General features: G+C 36.3%; 1 protein-coding gene and 1 long non-coding RNA gene across 2 annotated transcripts; both read right to left on the bottom strand.

Moving 5' to 3' along the window:
• Positions 1-2,147: 2,147 nt before the first annotated feature.
• On the bottom strand, positions 2,148-3,887 carry LOC104117676 (auxin-induced protein X10A-like). Its single transcript, XM_070196837.1, has 2 exons — positions 3,638-3,887; positions 2,148-2,389 (listed from the first exon to the last, which is right to left on the bottom strand). The coding sequence occupies exons 1-2, from the start codon at positions 3,885-3,887 to the stop codon at positions 2,148-2,150; spliced, it is 492 nt and encodes a 163-aa protein (XP_070052938.1).
• A 7,993-nt stretch (positions 3,888-11,880) lies between these two features.
• Positions 11,881-12,902, bottom strand: LOC108948765 (uncharacterized). The gene is made up of 2 exons (XR_011411143.1): positions 12,776-12,902; positions 11,881-12,180 (listed from the first exon to the last, which is right to left on the bottom strand). It is a non-coding gene; the product is annotated as an uncharacterized lncRNA (long non-coding RNA).
• Positions 12,903-17,556: the final 4,654 nt, after the last annotated feature.

Here is a 17,556-nt window from a genome sequence, read left to right as displayed (position 1 = left end):
AATGGAACAATAGAGGTAAAAAGGTTCATTACTTCAATTTCTGTTGAAGTAGAAAAATGTGTCCTTAGTCAAGAGACAAAAGAATGACATCCATTCTTTATGGAGCTAAACTCATTAAATCTACCTAGTGTTTCTTCTAACTCCTGAACTGTACACAGTGGAGATCCTGCTTTATAGCTTTACAAAATTGTGTAAGCAAAAAAAAGGTGACTAATTTCCTTGCCAGTTCCTCAAACGAGAAGTAAGGTCGATGAAGACGTCCTCACTGCAGGGAATTGTGAGACCACCCATTGGATGATCGAAGCCAAATTCTTCCTCAGCTTGACTAAGCAAATATTGAAATTCCGGTTGACTCAACAATGATATAGGGATCACAAATCTCTTCTTCTGCTTCTCCCCGATGTACACAGCAAAGTGGCCTTTTGGAACGTCTCCATTTGTGGAATACTTCTTGATTATACGAGGCATGCGAATAGCCATGATTATTTTGGCTTTAGTATAGACTAAGGAAGAAAAAATTGAACTACTAAAGACCTCAAAAGCAGAGAAAGTTTTGACTACGTTTAAGTTTTGCTGAGAGTTGTGGTGGTAGACACCTTCTTGAAAGTGTTTATATAGGACAATGGCAACTAAGAGAATCCTGTTAATCAGTGGTGAAGAGTTAATTCTGTGGGTACCAACTGAAGACAATAGCAACTGAAGTAACATGGTTTTGCCTTTCAACTCATTGCCAAAGTATTGATGACTCTAAGTCACATTGGTTCAAGACAATAGGCCCTACCTTTAACTTAGTATGTTCTAGTAAGCATTTATTTTTCAAAAAATATGGATTTATTCATCACCACATACCAAAAGAACAAAAGGAAGTGGGATGTTCCTGCAGGTGCTTCCAAACATGGCCCTGAACTTAATCCAATAAATGTGGCTAATCTAAACTCTTGGTTAAAATTTATGAGTGGAGGTCTCAAAAATGCTAGACAAATTAATGCTGACAGCTTGGAGTGCGGGCACTGTTAACTTGTGTTGCAGTTTGCCAGGAGATTCTAAAGTAAAAAATGATTCTTTAAGATCTCTATCTATGAGAATTGGATTAACTATAAACATCTGAACTTGAATCAAAGGAACCATATCTGATACGTCCTGCATACGAAATACTAATCCTATATCGTGACAGAAAGTTCTGAAGTTTTGTCAAATAAGAACAACGAAGACCAATGTTCGAGCTTGTACATTGATCTGGTGGGCTAAACATTACTCCAGATGAAGGATAGTTACTTGAATAAAGACTCATCTTTGTAAATTTGATTAACCATATTTTTCCGGCTATGACTTAACAATCAGAAATGCATTGAACTTGTGAACATGTTTTAATTAATTGTTTGGGATTTTGTAGGAAAAAATAGCTATATCACCTTTCTTCTATACAATTTATTAGGAAGACATAGTCCAAACATGTAACTTTTATCTCCAGTTACGTACATGGACTCATCTGCAGGAACTTTCTGATACAACGTGTGCATAATTATCCAGCAGCGTCCGTGCAGCATTTTGCTAATTTTAATCGTATTTCGAAGAATCCACTCTAAATTCCAATGCATCAACACGGATGAAGTATCTTTGTAACATGAATTTCTTCCCGTCGTTTAGTTTTTCTATTGCATTTAGTTGGTGTTCTTGGTTCCCAAAAGCTGCAGCCCTTGTACATGTTGAGCTGGAGACGCCAGAGAATGTTAACAGCAGCGTAGTTGCATATAACAGTTCAATTCTATTCATCCTTTGTCTAACATGAAAAAGTACAGATTTCGGCCACTTTAGGCTTAATTCTGGCTCATAAATGGTTAACACATGAGGCTTGAGCACAAATATTCTATGCGATGAATTATGGAAACATAAGGAGAGAATATTTCGATACTACAAAATGGAACCATCAATTAAAAAAGGTTCAATACTTCAATTTCTTTGAAGTAGAAAAAAAAAACAAGTCATTACTGACATGGAGTAACAGTCAGTCTTTTTGGAGCTAAAGTTCACTAATCTACCTAGTCAGATAGTGGTAATTCTCCTCATTCTAGCATCAAAAATTGTTTTCTTTGTACAGAATGTATCCTGCTTTGCTACTCTACAAATTGTGAAAGCAAATTTCTTTATCAGTTCCTTAAACGAGAAGTGAGGTCGACGAAGACATCCTCAGTGCAGGGAATTGTGATACCACCCATTGGATGATCGAAACCAAATTCTTCCTCAGCTTGACAGAGCAATTCTTGAAATAAAAGTTGGCTCAAGAATGATATGGGGATCACAAATCTCTTCTTCTGCTCTTCCCCAATATATACAACAAAATATCCCTTGGGAACATCTCCAGATGTGGAATACTTCAAAACAATAGCATCTGAAGTAACATGGTTTTCATATCTTTAGTCCATATAAGATCAAGACATCAGGCCCTACCTTTTGTCTGAAGTTGGAACATAGCATTCATCACAATCTAATTTCCAAATAAGAGATGTAACCTAGTTGTGATTATTCACTTCCAAATATACACTTACACATTTCTTGTCATTGACAAGATGGAATATCCATAACAACATACCAATAGGACAAAGGGAAGTGGGATGTTTCACTTGCTTCCTAGCTTTGTCCTGAACCTAATCCAGAACATTTGGCTACTCTCATAACATCTATTAAAAATATCACAATTCTTAGTTGATTGGATATACCAAAAATTCTATTATGAGATATACTTTGGAGGAAAAAGCCGTGGAAACAGCCACTTGTAGAAATGCAGGGTAAGGTCACATACAATAGACCCTTGTGGTCCGGCCCTTCCCGAACCCCGCGCATAGCGCGAGCTTAGTGCACCGGGCTGCCCTTTACTTTGGAGGAAAAACATATATGCCAAAAATATATTGTGTTGAAGTATTTAAAACACATATAGTTATGGGTTTGGATTCAATAACTTGCAACAAGCAACATTAGTTACTTCTAGATAGCCATAATTTTAAGGAACCGTAGAGTAAATACAGTTGTGCTAATCCATGCTTTTAGAAATAAGTTGAGTTGAGTAAATACAATTCCTGTTTCTCATATCATAAGTCATTTAATCTGACGATTAAAACTTTTCAGATCAGAATTATAGTAAACCAAGCCAAATATTTGTTTTAAGAAGAGTGGAGAAGGAAAATGTCTGATGGAGTGTGATCTAATACTGTTACTTCATTGATGTTATGAAATTTCTATTGCAGATACAAATTTCTCTTTGTTGCCATTGCCCAAAATATTTCAGTGTTCAGGATAAGGTCACAGACTCACAGATAAGGTGTCTTTTCAGAAGCTCCAATTTTCATGTTATGAATAAATGGAGTCATGTAATTAAGAAATTTCTCCAACAAGAACATTGAAAAACCAATTGGCTAAAGGATGGATCTGAACAGACTTCATTTGCTAAAGAATATGATGCTTAAATCTTTACAAAATTTCATTCAATTGGGATCTACTGTTGCAGCTAACAGTAGCCCCCTCTATCTAATTTTCAGTGATATCGTATAAATGGTGTCTTTTCCTAAATCTTCTAATGTACAAACTGGAAGTCCAGGTTAGTTCTTTACAAAACTGTGAAAGCAAAAGCCTCAGATCCTACACAAGCGAGAAGTAAGATCAACGAACACATCCTCGCTACAGGGAATTGTGAGACCACCCATTGGATGATCAAAGCCAAATTCTTCCTCAGCTTGGCTAAGCAAGTCTTGAAATGCCGGTTGACTCAAGAATGATAATGGGATCACAAATCTCTTCTTTTGTTTCTCCCCAACATAAACAACAAAATGTCCCTTTGGAACATCTCCAGTTGTAGAAGACTTCTTGATTATACTAGGCATACGAATAGCCATTGTTGCTTAGCTCAATACAGATGAGAAAATAAGGAAAGATAATACTTAGTAAGGATCTTGAGATCAGAGAAAAGCTTTGTGTGGTTTCAGTTTTTCTGAGAGCTGTTATGGCGAACTCTTTTTTGTATGTGTTTATATAGATAGGGCAATGACAAGTTGTAGAATCCTAGTAATTCGCATTGAATAGGCATTATGCGTGGGCATAAAAACAATAGCACCTGAAGTATCACATGGTTTTGCCTTCCAACTCATTGTCATACTATTATTATACATTGAGAATCGTCTAAAAGCAGAAGGTTCCACTGATTTTCACAACAACAGACAGATGGAAACCTCATATTCTTGAAAATGGTATACTTAGGGACCACCTGGAGCCATTTCTTGATGTTTAATCAACAAGTTGTGGTCACTATTCCAATGGCTGATCATGAAATCTGAATCTATGAGGGGGCATATCCGGAGAATTTTAGACAAAATCTGATCGTCTATAGTGATAAAGCGATGACTCAGGATACGAGTTGGTTCTTATGACAAAAAACTGAATACTTATGGTTCCAAGTGGTGCTGTAGTTGAAGACTTCCACTATACCTATAAAATGGTCAAGTTAGGATCATAATTTTTTAAATAATAGAGATTTGGATAAGTTGGAATATTTCTCCTGTTTCATTTATCAACAAGAAGGTCATCATAGGCAATGTTTCTGGTCAAACAAGAGCAAAACCAACCAGTGTCTGCTATGTGTTGTGCCACTGCTGAGCATGTGTGGACCTCAACACTGATTATTTAGGAACTCCAAGAGAAAAAATGTCTGAAGAATATACAAAGCTTATCTCTAATGGGGTGAGCAATTATAATAACGAATGAGTTGACTTGAACAACGCTTTTTGCTTGGTTCCATATGCGGTATCTCAAAGGAGAAGAAGCTTTCTCCAGAAATAAGCCTCGACTACTCCGACTAATTGTGGTAAAGATTAAAGCATATCTGGAGCACTTAGAACATAGTATATATGGGGGATAACACTGTTTCAGTACATATTAAAAGGTTCAGTTAATTAACAGATGATATCTAAAGTTCATAATGTTATGGGTTTGGATTCAATAACTTGCAAAGAAGCAACATTGCTTAGAGAACGAAATTGTCTAATGGAGTGTGATCTATTAAATGTTACTTGGTTGATATATTGAAACTTCTGTGGGAGAGAATGTAACGAACCGACCGGTCATTTTGAGCTCTAGCGCGTCGTTCGGCTGTTTGAGGCCATGAGCACCTTCATTTCAGGTATTATGACTGGTACGCGTGGTCGGAATTGAATGTCGGGGAGATCGGAGTTGATATTGGAAAGAAAATCTTCATTTCGAAAGCCTTAAGTTGGAAGAATTGACAAAGATTGGATTTTTGAGTAAACGACCTCGGAATCGGGATTTTAAGGTTCCAACAGGTTCGTATGATGATTTAGGACTTGGGCGTATGTCAAAGTCGGGTTTTGGGTGACCTGGGAGCGTTTCGGCGCCTATTGTGGAAGATAGCATTTTTAGAAGTATTTCATAAATTTGGGTTGAAATGCATTTCTATGTTATCGATATCCGTTTGGGATACTGAGTCTGAGAATAGCTCTGTATGGTGATTCTGGTATCGGGAGCGCGTCCGGAAGTGGATTTGGAGGTCTGTAGGTCATTCTAGAGTCATTTGGCGAAAGTTAGAAATTTGAAGATTTTGGGAAGTTTGACCGGAAGTGGACTTTTTGATATCGGGGTCAGATTCTGATTCTGGAAGTTGGAGTAGGACCGTAATGTCAAATATGACTTGTGTGCAAAATTTAAGGTCAATCGGACGTGATTTGATAGGTTTCGGCATCGAATGTGGAAGTTTGAAGTTCAAAAGTTCATTAAGCTTGAATTGGAGTGCGATTCATGGTTTTAGCATTGGTTGTTGTGAGTTGAAGGCTCGACTAAGTTCGTAATGTGTTTTGGAACTGGTTGATGTGATTAGACGGGGTCCCGGGGGCCTCGGGTGGATTCCGGATGGTTAACGGATTGAATTCGGCCTTATGAAGATTTACTAAGCCTGCTGTCATCTGGTGTAACCGCACCTGCGAGGTCTTGGCCGCAGGTGCGGAGCCGCAGAAGCGGCCAAAAGGGCGCAAATGCGATTTTGGTGGGGAAGTGCTGAGACCGCAGATGCGGTCATCTCGCCGCAGAAGCGAGACCGCACATGCGGAAAGGAAGGCGCAGAAGCGAAAGTGGGCAACTGAGGGATTGACCGCAGAAGCGGAACATTTGCGCACCTGCGGAACCGCAGAAGCGGTCAAGTGACCGTAGGTGCGAGGATCGCTGGGCAGAGGAGGATTCTTATAAGCGGGACTTGGCCCATTTTTTCTCCCATTTTCATTTGGTTTGGGTGATTTTGGAGAGCTTCAAGGGAAAATTTTCTTCAAGCATCACAAGGTAAGTTGTTTCCATTGTTATAAGTTAAATACATGGTTTGTATAAGGATTTAAACATGAAAATTAGTAGAAATTGTAGGGTTTTGATAGAAAACCTAGAATTTGGTATTTTTGAATTTTTACCATGAATTTGAGCATGGAATTGGACATAAATTATATATTGGAGTTCGTGAGGTTATGGGTAAACAATAGGCCCTACCTTTAACTTAGTATGTTCTAGTAAGCATTTATTTTTCAAAAAATATGTATTTATCCATCACCACATACCAATAGAACAAAAGGAAGTGGGATGTTCCTGCAGGTGCTTCCAAACATGGCCCTGAACTTAATCCAATAAATGTGGCTAATCTTAACTCTTGGATAAAATTTATGAGTGGAGGTCTCAGAAATGCTAGACAAATTAATGCTGACAGCTTGGAGTGCGGGCATTGTTAACTTGTGTTGCAGTTTGCCAGGAGATTCTAAAGTAAAAAATGATTCTTTAAGATCTCACAACTGCTAATCCATGCTTTTAGAAATAAGTTGACTTAAGTAAATACAATTCCTGTTTCTCATATCATAAGTCATTTAATCTCATCTTTCACAGGGTCAATTTGGGCCAATTTTTCGCGCCCGATTGACACTGTGCGGCAGCAACCTGACACTCAAGTTACTCAGCCTTTCCCAACACTTAGCCAACTTTTCATCAAGTTTGGCTTCCCACAAGATTCGGCAGCAACATAAAGAAAACACCATCAGATAATGAAAAAACCCAACCTTTGTATTAATCACAAAATATACAAAGGGCCACTACTAGAAATTCGGCAAAAACCGATCAAGGTCGACCGACCAACTTTGATCGGTCAAAAAACCGATCAAAGTTGGTCGGTTTTTCAAAATATTTTTTTTTTTTTTTTACGAAACCGACCAACTTTGGTCGGTTTTCTTTAGCGCAAAAATGCGGAAATCTATTTTTGAGTCCCGCGAAATTTATGTTTCAAGAAACCGACCAACTTTGGTCGGTTTTTCAATTAAAATAAATAAAAATTAATATTAAAAAAGACCAAAATTGGTCGGTTAATTCGGCAGGTCATTTAAAAAAACCGACCAACTTTGGTCGGTAATTTTACTTTTAATAAAACCGACCAACTTTGGTCGGTTATTTTCGTGCGAAAATACAATTAAAGAATATAAATCAAATAAAAGACAGTCTTAAAACAAAATGTACCAATAGTCTAGTGGTAGAATAGTATTCTGCCACAGTATAAATCCCAGTTCGATTCCCAGATGGTGAATCTTTTTATTACATAAATAAATACTGACCAACTTTGGTCGGGTTTTTTTCAATATTTTTTTTTTTTGAATTTAATTGACCGACCAAAGTAGGTCGGTAATTTCCAACCAACTTTGGTCGGTATTCCTTTTCGACCACAAAAATACCGTCCACACGTAAATAGTCGCGTTTTGGTCGGTTTTTGGCCATTACCGACCAATGTTGGTCGGTTTTTACCGGATTTCTAGTAGTGGACCTCTCTTTGCCATGAACACAATCCGTTCACAGCCCACTTCGTCTGGCCAAATCACAAATAGATCTTGTCACACTAAGACGTGCCAACGCCCCAGCCTTAGCCCACTTTTATAAACACTTAGAAACCCTCACGTTTCCCTCTTGTTTCCCACTTTGCTATGAACACAAGTCGTTCATAGCTACTAAGACGTAATATGACCAAATTTTCATGACATTTGCCATGACATAATATCCATTATAACAAATTCGTGGTTCATGACATTTGTCATGACATAATATCCATTATAACAAATTTGTGGATCATGACATTTGCCATGACATAATATCCATTATTAGGCCAAGGATTTCTTGCTATAAATAGAGGAGTATCTCCTCATTTGTAAACACACCAATTCAAGAGATTTTCACTCTTGTCTTTCTTTCTCCTCCTTTATTTCATTATAGAGTATTTTGTAAGAGAGTGAGTGTTGGGAAACACTTGTGTGAACCCTTTCTTTGGAGTGATCTTGTGAGGTTATTCTCTTGGGGTATTTGGGATTAATTAGAGTATTTACTCTAATTTTGTACTCTCTTTTGTACTCTTGTTGGTATAGTAAAATTGCTCCTCTCCGCTTGTGGACGTAGGTCACCTTGACCGAACCACGTTAAATTTGTGTCTTTTTTATCTTCTTTAATTATCATTATTATCAACTTGCATTGTCTTTTTTATTATCATTATAATGTTATTTGGCTAAATTTCGCACTATCTGATTTTCCGATCCTAACAAATTAGTATCAGAGGCAGATCTAACCGGGTTAGTTTAAATAGCCAAATGACTCTAACAAAGTCTTATGTTGAAAAATTTTGACCGAAGTGCAAACTTCAAAATGTGGCAATTAAAGATAGAAGCTATCCTAATTCAGGATGGCTTAGATTTGGCACTGCAAGGAAAGGAGAAGATGTCGGATAAAATGACGGACGAGAAGTTTGCCGTCATAGATAAAAAGGCAAAAGCATATATTAGTTTAAATCTTTCAAATGAGGTTTTGCGTGAAGTTGCAGCAAAAAGCTCAGCCAAAGGCATATGGGAAAAGCTTAAAACCATATATATGAAAAGAACAGTAGAAAACAGGCTTTACCTAAAGCAAAAACTCTACAATTTTCGTATGGCTAAAGGTACCTCTATACTTACACATCTTGATACTTTTGATTCTCTTCTTATGGATTTAAGTAACTTAGATGCTGAAATCAAAGAGGAGGATCAAGTTGTGTTATTGCTTGTTTCTTTACCCCCAGTCGTTTAAACATATAAGAGATAGTATGCTTTATGAAAAGGATAATATCTCATATAAAGATATCAAATCTATTTTGAAATCAAAAGAATAAATATATAGAGATATTACTGGGAAAACTAGTGAAAACGAAGGGGAAGGCTTATTCATAAGAGGTAGATCCAATAAGAAAGATTCAAGTAGTGAGAAACCTAAATCAAGGTCAAAATCTAGATGCAGAAATGTCATGTGCAAATATTGTCACAAGAAAGGTCACATTATTTCTGAATGCTTTAAATTGAAAAACAAAGAAAAGCATATAGAAAAGAAAAATGAGCACAAAAATACTGACACTACCGAAGCAAGTGTAGGTGATGATGAGACTGAGGGAACTATTTTTTTAGTAACTAATAATAGTTTTAAATCTAAACAATGAGTGGATTTTAGATTCGGGTTGTTCTTATCATATGTGTCCCAGTCGAGATTTATTTACAACATATGAATCTATTGGAGATGGAGTTATCTTGATGGGCAACAATGATGCCTGCAAAGTTATTGAAAAAGGTATAGTCCAAATTAAAATGCACGATGGTGTGGTGAGAACTCTCACCGATGTTAGACACATTCCTGACTTGAAGAAAAATCTCATCTCTTTGAGCACTCTAGAATCTCTTGGGTGCAAGTACACAGGTGAAGGTGGAGTTCTGAAAATTTCTCACGGTGCTCTTGTGATCATGAAAGTACGCAGATCTGGTATGTTGTATACTCTTTCGGGATCTACTGTTACAGCTGCTGCTGCAGTTTCAATATCAGAAAAATCAGATTCTGACATCACCAAATTGTGGCATATGCGATTGGGGCTTATGAGTGAAAAAGGTCTTTCCATCCTCAGCAAAAGAGGTCTCTTATGTGGCCAAAGTACTGGAAATATGGAGTTCTGTGAACATTGTGTGTTCGGAAAGTAGAAAAGAGTCAGCTTCAAATCTCTAGCGATTCATAGAACAAAAGGTATTTTGGATTACATTCATTCAGATCTTTGGGGTCCTTCACGTACCCATCAAAAAGTGGTGCCAAGTACATGTTAACTTTCATTGATGATTATTCAAGGAAAGTTTGGGTTTATTTCCTGAAAAATAAAAGTGATGTTTTCTTAAATTTCAAACAATGGAAAGTTTTGATTGAGAAGCAAACAGAAAAACGGGTTAAGCTGCTTAGAACAGATAATGGCTTGGAATTTTGTAATGATGAATTCAACAAATTTTGCAAGAATGAAGGAATTGCTTGACATCGTACTGTGAGAATGACAACTCAGCAAAATGGTGTGGCAGAAAGGATGAATAGAACTCTTTTGGAAAGGACTCGTTGCATGATTTCAAATGCTGGGTTGACAAACGCCTTTTGGGCAGAAGCTATCTCTACAGCTTGTTATATTGTCAACCGAGCTCCTTCTGCATCTTTGAACTTTAAGACTCCAGAGAAAATGTGGTCAGGTACTCCTGCTAATTATTATGATTTAAAGATATTTGGTTGCCCTGCATACATGCATGTAAATGATGAAAAATTAGAGCCAAGGGCTAAAAAGTGCATTTTCCTTGGGTATGCATCTGGGGTGAAAGGATACCGACTATGGTATCCTGATCCCACGACACCAAAATTTATAATTAGCAGAGATGTAACCTTTGATGAATCCTCTATGTTACATTCTAGAAAAGAGTCTTCTAGTTCTTGTAATACAGATAAAGGAAAGAGTACACAGAACCAGGTGGAGATTGAGATTGGCATTCCTTCTAAGCCAAGCTCATCAACTTTGGAGCAAAATACAGTTGAAACTCCTGAATTTGAGACAGAAGCTGAAATTCCTGAGGTTGAGACTCCTGAAGTTGAACCAGAAGAAGAGGAGTATTCTATAGCCAAACATAGACCAATAATAGAAGGTAAACAACCATTAAGATTTGGAGATTATGTTGCATTTGATTTTTCAGTTGCACAGGAAACTGAAAAAATTGGAGAACTATCAAAATATTCAGAAGCAGTTTCTGGTGCTGACTCGGCCAAGTGACTGATTGCAATGAATGAAGAAATTGAGTCTCTCCACAAGAATGGTACTTGGTCTCTTGAGAAGCCGCCATCAGGAAAAAGAATTGTTGGTTGCAAATGGGTCTTCAAGAAAAAGGATGGCATTTCAGGGGTTGAATATGCGAGGTATAAGGCACGATTAGTTGCAAAGGGCTATAGTCATGTACAAGGAGTTGAATTTAATGATATTTTCTCACCTGTTGTTAAACATGACTCTATTCGTGTCTTGCTTGCCTTCGTTGCCATGTATGATTTGGAATTAGAAAAACTTGATGTTAAGACAACTTTCTTACATAGCGAACTTGAGGAACAAATATACATGCATCAACCCGAAGGATTTGAAATTGAAGGAAAAGAAGATCATGTTTGCTTGTTGAAGAAATTCTTGTACGGATTAAAGCAGTCTCCAAGACAATGGTTTAATATGATGATTTGATCAAATTTCAGATCATAATCATCCCTACATTTAGTAAGTGATCAAGAGAAATTTTAATAAACCGAGCCAGAGATTTGTTTTAAGAAGAGCAGAGAACGAAATTGTCTAATGGAGTGTGATCTATTAAATGTTACTTCGTTGATATATTGAAACTTCTGTTGCAGATATAAAGGTTTATTCGCCATAATTGCCAAAAATTATTTCGGTGATCAGGATAAAGTTACAGAGAAGGTGTCTTCTTTAGAAGCTCCATTTACATTGTTATAAAGAAAATGAAGTCATGTAAAGAAATTTGTTCAATAAGAATACTGATAAATCAATTGGCTAAAGAATGTCTCTAAACTGATACTTATCATTTGCTAAAGAATGTGTTGTTTGTCTCATTGACATCAGCTACTAAAAATTATATTCAAAAGTGGGATGTATAGTACTGTTGCAGCTGACAGCAGCCCTCTCTATCTGATTTTCAGTGGTATGGTTCTAACTTCTAATAATGTGTCTTTCCAGGTTAGTTCTTTACAAAACTGTGAAAACAAAAGCCTCAGATCCTACTCAAGCGAGAAGTAAGATCAATGAATCTGAACCAGGTTTCATGAATCTGTTCTTAAAACTTATGCGCATTATTAACTACTGATTCAGGATTATCTTTAGGAAAACAAAGCTCTTTGCATTTGAGCTTCGCATGTTAATAGGAAACTGTGGGGCAAGCACGGTAGCTTTTATCACATTATCTAGTTATTTTTATTGTTCAGTTGGATTTGTTGCTTCTCAAATACTGCAGTTGAGCCACAAGAAAAAAGACTTATTGTTGTATTTCACTTGATTGATAGCAAACCATGAGACTTGAAAATGTGGAACCATAAGGAGAAAATACCAATGTAACTGAATGGAGCCAATATTAATTAATTGAAAAGATTCATCACTTCAATATCTTTGAAGTAGAAAAAAGTAAAGAGTCATTTGTTTCTTTGACATGGAATAATGATCAGGCTTTGAGAAGATAAGTTAACTAATCTACCTAGTCAGATGCAACATTCCTCGTTCTAACATCAACTACTGTTTTTTCTAACTCCTAAACTTTACAGACTGTGCAAATCCTGCTTTACTTTTCTTTAAAATTGTGAAAGCGAGTCTCTGTTTCAGTTCCTCAAACGAGAAGTAAGATCAACGAACACATCCTCGCTACAGGGAATTGTGAGACCACCCATTGGATGATCGAAACCAAATTCTTCCTCAGCTTGGCTAAGCAATTCATGAAATAAAGTTTGGCTCAAGAATGATATAGGGATTACAAATCTCTTCTTCTGCGTCTCCCCAACATACACTGCAAAATGACCTTTCGGAACGTCTCCAGTTGTAGAAGACTTCTTGATTATACGAGGCATACGGATAGCCATAGTCGTTTAGTTCAATATAGTAGATGACCAAATAATGAATGAAAGATAAATTGCTGAGAGATGTGGTGGTAGAGGCTTCATTGTATGTGTTTATATAGGCCAATGACAAGATGTTGAATCCTAATGATTTGCATTGAATATGCATTTTCTATAGGCACCAGTTAAAGGACAGATACAAGAAACATCATCTTCTTGAAAATGGTTTAGTTAGGGATCGCATGGATCCATTTATTGATGTTAAATCAACAAGTTGTAGTCAGCATTCCAATGACTGATCATCATTCATGAAATTTCGAATCTATGACGGCATATATATCCTGAGAAATTTAGACAAAATCTGATCATATATAGTGCTAAAGCGATGACTCAACATACAAGTTGGTTCTTTTGACCAAACCTAGTCTTATGCTTCCAACTAGTGCTGTAGTTGAGTATTTATAAAATGGTTAAATTAGCGACAAAGCTAGACTATTTCTATTGGAAATAATAGAGAATTGGATAAAACTAGAATATTTCTCCAGATTCATTAACCGATAAGAAATACGACAGGAAACAAGGGTTTCAGCGACGGCGTTCTGTGGCAAACCTCTTTAGTCGCCACCACAAGTAAGTGCCGAGTCACCATAATACGTGATAGTTTCAGTGGCGAACAATATGTCGTTGTTTTGAGTAGCAACCTAAACGTACTGCGGCGACCTCTTTAGTCGCCAAAAAAAGTTAATGTTGTGTTGTCACAATAAGTAATAGTTTCAGCGACAAACTATATGTCAGCTGTTTTGAGTAGCGACCTACCTAAAATTTATGTTGTGGCGAGCTTAGTCACCACAAAAGTTAGTTTGTTCTATTATTAGCAATTTTGTGGCGACTAAGCTCGCCACAAAAAGTAAATAAATGCTTCACAAAATCGATCTAAGGTAGGTTGCTACTCAATCATGTCATATACGCAATTACTGGTGGCGATTAAGTAGGTCGCCATAGAATATTGTCACTGAAACCTTTATTTCATGTTAAGTCGTAGGCCCTGCAATGTTTGTGGTCAAAGAAGAGCAAACCAACCAGTTTTCACTTGTGCTGTGCCACAGCTGAGCATGGGTAGACCTCAGCATGAACCTTGTAGGAAACAAGCAAGAGAAGAATATAGAAACTTATCTCTAATCTGGTGGGCATTTATGATAATGCACTGCTACTAATCCACAAGAATAATATGCTAGCTTAAGTTTGTCAAGAGAGACTGCATAAATGGAATAATGATTTGACTTAAATTCTTATACCAAACTTAGCATTCTAAGTATCTATGAAAACCTAAGACCAAATGTTCTAATTCCTAAGTTAGTATAACCTAACATGGAAACATAGAGGCTAATTTGAAGTTAGTTACAACTTCAAATTATTTTTCAACTCATGATCTCGACTGCACATTATTATTTTTTCAATTCTAGATTAGCTGAAAAATCAACTAACAAGTTAATTAAGCTGTATTTGTTAAATGCAAAGACAAAGTCATAAATTCCTCAAGCTAGAAAAATTATTTAAACCAGACAAGATGGCATACCAAATTAGAAAATATGCTTAGAAAATTACCCAATTTAGCAAATTTAATAAGCGGGCTATTTTTCAAATATTTTGCAAACACTGGTTATATTTTAAACATCTGCCATGTTCTTAATTCCCTCATGGCAAAGGAGGACACGTGAAATCCAAGATGGGATGGCTAAGGATCGAACGCAGTCTCTCTACTTGTCACCAGAAAGGATAACGTTCAAAAAGGTGTATTAAATGCTCTGCGCCCGGTAGCATTTACTAAGGAATATTCTGCAGCATTAAGAGCGATGGTCCATTACAGATAATTTGGCATTTATGTTTACCGTCACATCTTCATCAATGACCTTCATAATTGACATTAAAGGAGGGCACGATCCTAGGACCTTTTTTCCCTAGACATAGCTATAAATAGTGAGCTCAGTTACCATTGTAAAAGACACAAATTTTTTTGGCTAAACTTACATTGTATTCTATACAAAGCTTAATATAATTTCATTTACTTGCTTTATGATCTCATCATTGCTGTGCTCGGAAGCTTTGTTCCCGGAACTGTCATCTCTGTTGTTTCATCTATATTTCAAGGTTAAGTATTATACATTTCTTCAATTGTTATATTATTTCAGGATCAAATTAATTCACTTGTCTAGAAACCACGTATAAATTCAATTATACCGTTTTACGAGTAAATAATTGTTAACATGATCTTTATACTTATAAGAATCGATGATTTAATCTTCCGTGTATAAGCTAAACTCTATACACTAAATCATCTACTATTGTAACACTCCTCAAATCTATAAAAGTTTCAAGACACGCTAAATATAGAATTTAAATTATTTTTCCCTTAAATTATACTTCTATTACGGATTTAAACCCTTGTGATTTACTTTTGAGTTACTTCTCTATTTATAAATAATTGGATATATAATTAGGGAAATATTAATAATTTTGGTATAATTAATTTTTAACAATGGATATAATTAAATACTAGTTAAGTCCAAAAAAAAGAAGGGAGTCACGTGACTTACCCATAAAGTGGGTATTGAAAGGAAAACAAAGGGCTTAATGCCTTTAAGAAAACAAAAAGCATTTTGTTTCTCACACACACACAAAAGGCTTAAAGCCTTAATCGAACAAACCTCTGTTCATTCACAGGCGGAAGGCTAAAAAGCTTAATTCAAAATAGAGAAACAGAACATTGTTCTGTTCACGCAGCAAGCACAAAGGCTACAGAACTTTCACATGCAGGCAACAAAAATTCTAGGGTTCTTTACAAATCACTAATTCTTGAACTAGGTATATAAAATTTCCTATTGTCAGTTATCCTAAAGTAGTGGTAGGTAAGAATTGAATAGTTAATTCCATTCTTTCTCTGTATCAAAATTAAATTTCATGTTTAGGTGTGAAACTTTGAAATTAATTAAAATGCACTAGTTCTGTAGAATTAATTGTTTGACGGGTATAAATTGGACTGGGGCATGCGTATTGGCTCAAGGAGTTTTGAGGTGAGTTGATATAACCCTTTACTAAAGTGGTTTAACTCACAAAAGCACGCATACAAGGTTTTTTTCTATAACTAGAAAGACCTTCCAAGGGATGCTAGAGGTTGCTCAAGGATGGATCAAATCCAGATGCCTAATTTTAGGATCAAGAGACAAAGGAAAGAGAATTTCTTGTAAGTCTCCCAATTCTTTTGGAATTTTAACTTCTTTAACCTAGTTTTCTTTGCACTAGGATCTCTCTTTGTTCTTGGAGATGTTACAGTACATGATGTGGAGATAACATGTACAATTTTGTCATTAAAAACATGTATAAAGTTAGGCATGCCTAACTTACTTGATGTAGATGGAGAGGTAAGGTTTTATGTCCCCCTACTTCATGTGTTCTCATTTTGGATGCTAATATACAGGTTTGGGGTTATGCCTAAACCCCCACCGTCAAGGTGAGTTTTAATAATATAAAAAAAAGGCGTTTGATGAATTGAAGTTTAGATGATTTATTATGATATATGTGTATAAATTTTCAGATTTTTGTATTATTCTTATATGCCATTTTCATGTTGAAAATTTATGAAGAAGCAAGAATCTTTAGAAATACTTTTGAATATTTAATTCATTCTTATGCCATGCCTTACATTTAAGGATACCAGCATGAGTATGTATAGGATGTTCCAGAAAATATTTAGACTTGAAAAGTCACAAGTAGAAGTTTTAGAAAGAAAAGATTTTTGGGAGTATCCTTTATTCTGAGAAGAGGTCATCGTCCAGGCCGAGGGTCCTGACCAAGGCGTTGACTTCCTGAAACTACTTGTGCCAAAGTAGGGAGCACACGAGCTGAGGGTCTCGTTGCTGAGAATTTACTTGGCCGGGATAAGGTATGATACATGAGCGCTGAGAACTATGAAGCGAGTGGCACCTCGTGGATTGTGCCTATTCGATCAGGTTGGGATCGAACCCGTGCCGATCACACGGCGACTAAGATAGAAATATGTTAGGATAGTTGAAGCTCTTAAAGTATAAAAGTGAAGTATTTTTTTTATAAGAAGAAAAAGAAGAGAATTTCTTTTAGAATATTCATAAACTGCTATTATGCAATTATTTTAAAATTGTTCTTATAAGCTTTATGTTTTACATGCATTTAGAATCTTTGCTCGTAATGTATATGTTATTAAAGTTTCGTCCCCTATCGTTGAGACTCACTGAGTACAATGGATGGCATTGACGTTCTCTTTTGGAAACCTACGTTGGTATGCGGTACAATGTAGGCACCAATTTTGCAGGCGAGAAGGCTACGGGTTAGGACTTCCCTCACTTCCAGTGCTATTAGTGAGCTCCGCTTTTGTTCGTGGAGTACTCTTTTGAGTCATCATTATTTAGCTATTTCTTTGTTTACTTAGAGAACTGGCCAGGAAATCTCATGTCCTGAGCACTGCGTCAGTTTATCAGTAGAGGCTTTATAGACACAGTCGGTGGGTTAAGATTCAGGTGTTTTTAATAATAAATTTATAATATTTCA

This window comes from Nicotiana tomentosiformis, chromosome 1 (genome assembly GCF_000390325.3).
Source record: "Nicotiana tomentosiformis chromosome 1, ASM39032v3, whole genome shotgun sequence".
Classification (NCBI taxonomy): Eukaryota; Viridiplantae; Streptophyta; class Magnoliopsida; order Solanales; family Solanaceae; genus Nicotiana; species Nicotiana tomentosiformis.
Note: the sequence above shows the minus strand (reverse complement) of the source record. Positions and strands in the feature narration are given on the sequence as shown.

Coding starts and splice junctions, on each gene's coding strand:
- LOC104117676 (XM_070196837.1), bottom strand. CDS start 3,887: ATGGCTATTCGTATGCCTAGTATAATCAAGAAGTCTTCTACAACTGGA. Junction 2,390..3,637: donor TGATCTTACTTCTCGCTTGT/GTAGGATCTGAG, acceptor ATGTTACTTCAG/ATGCTATTGTTTTGAAGTAT.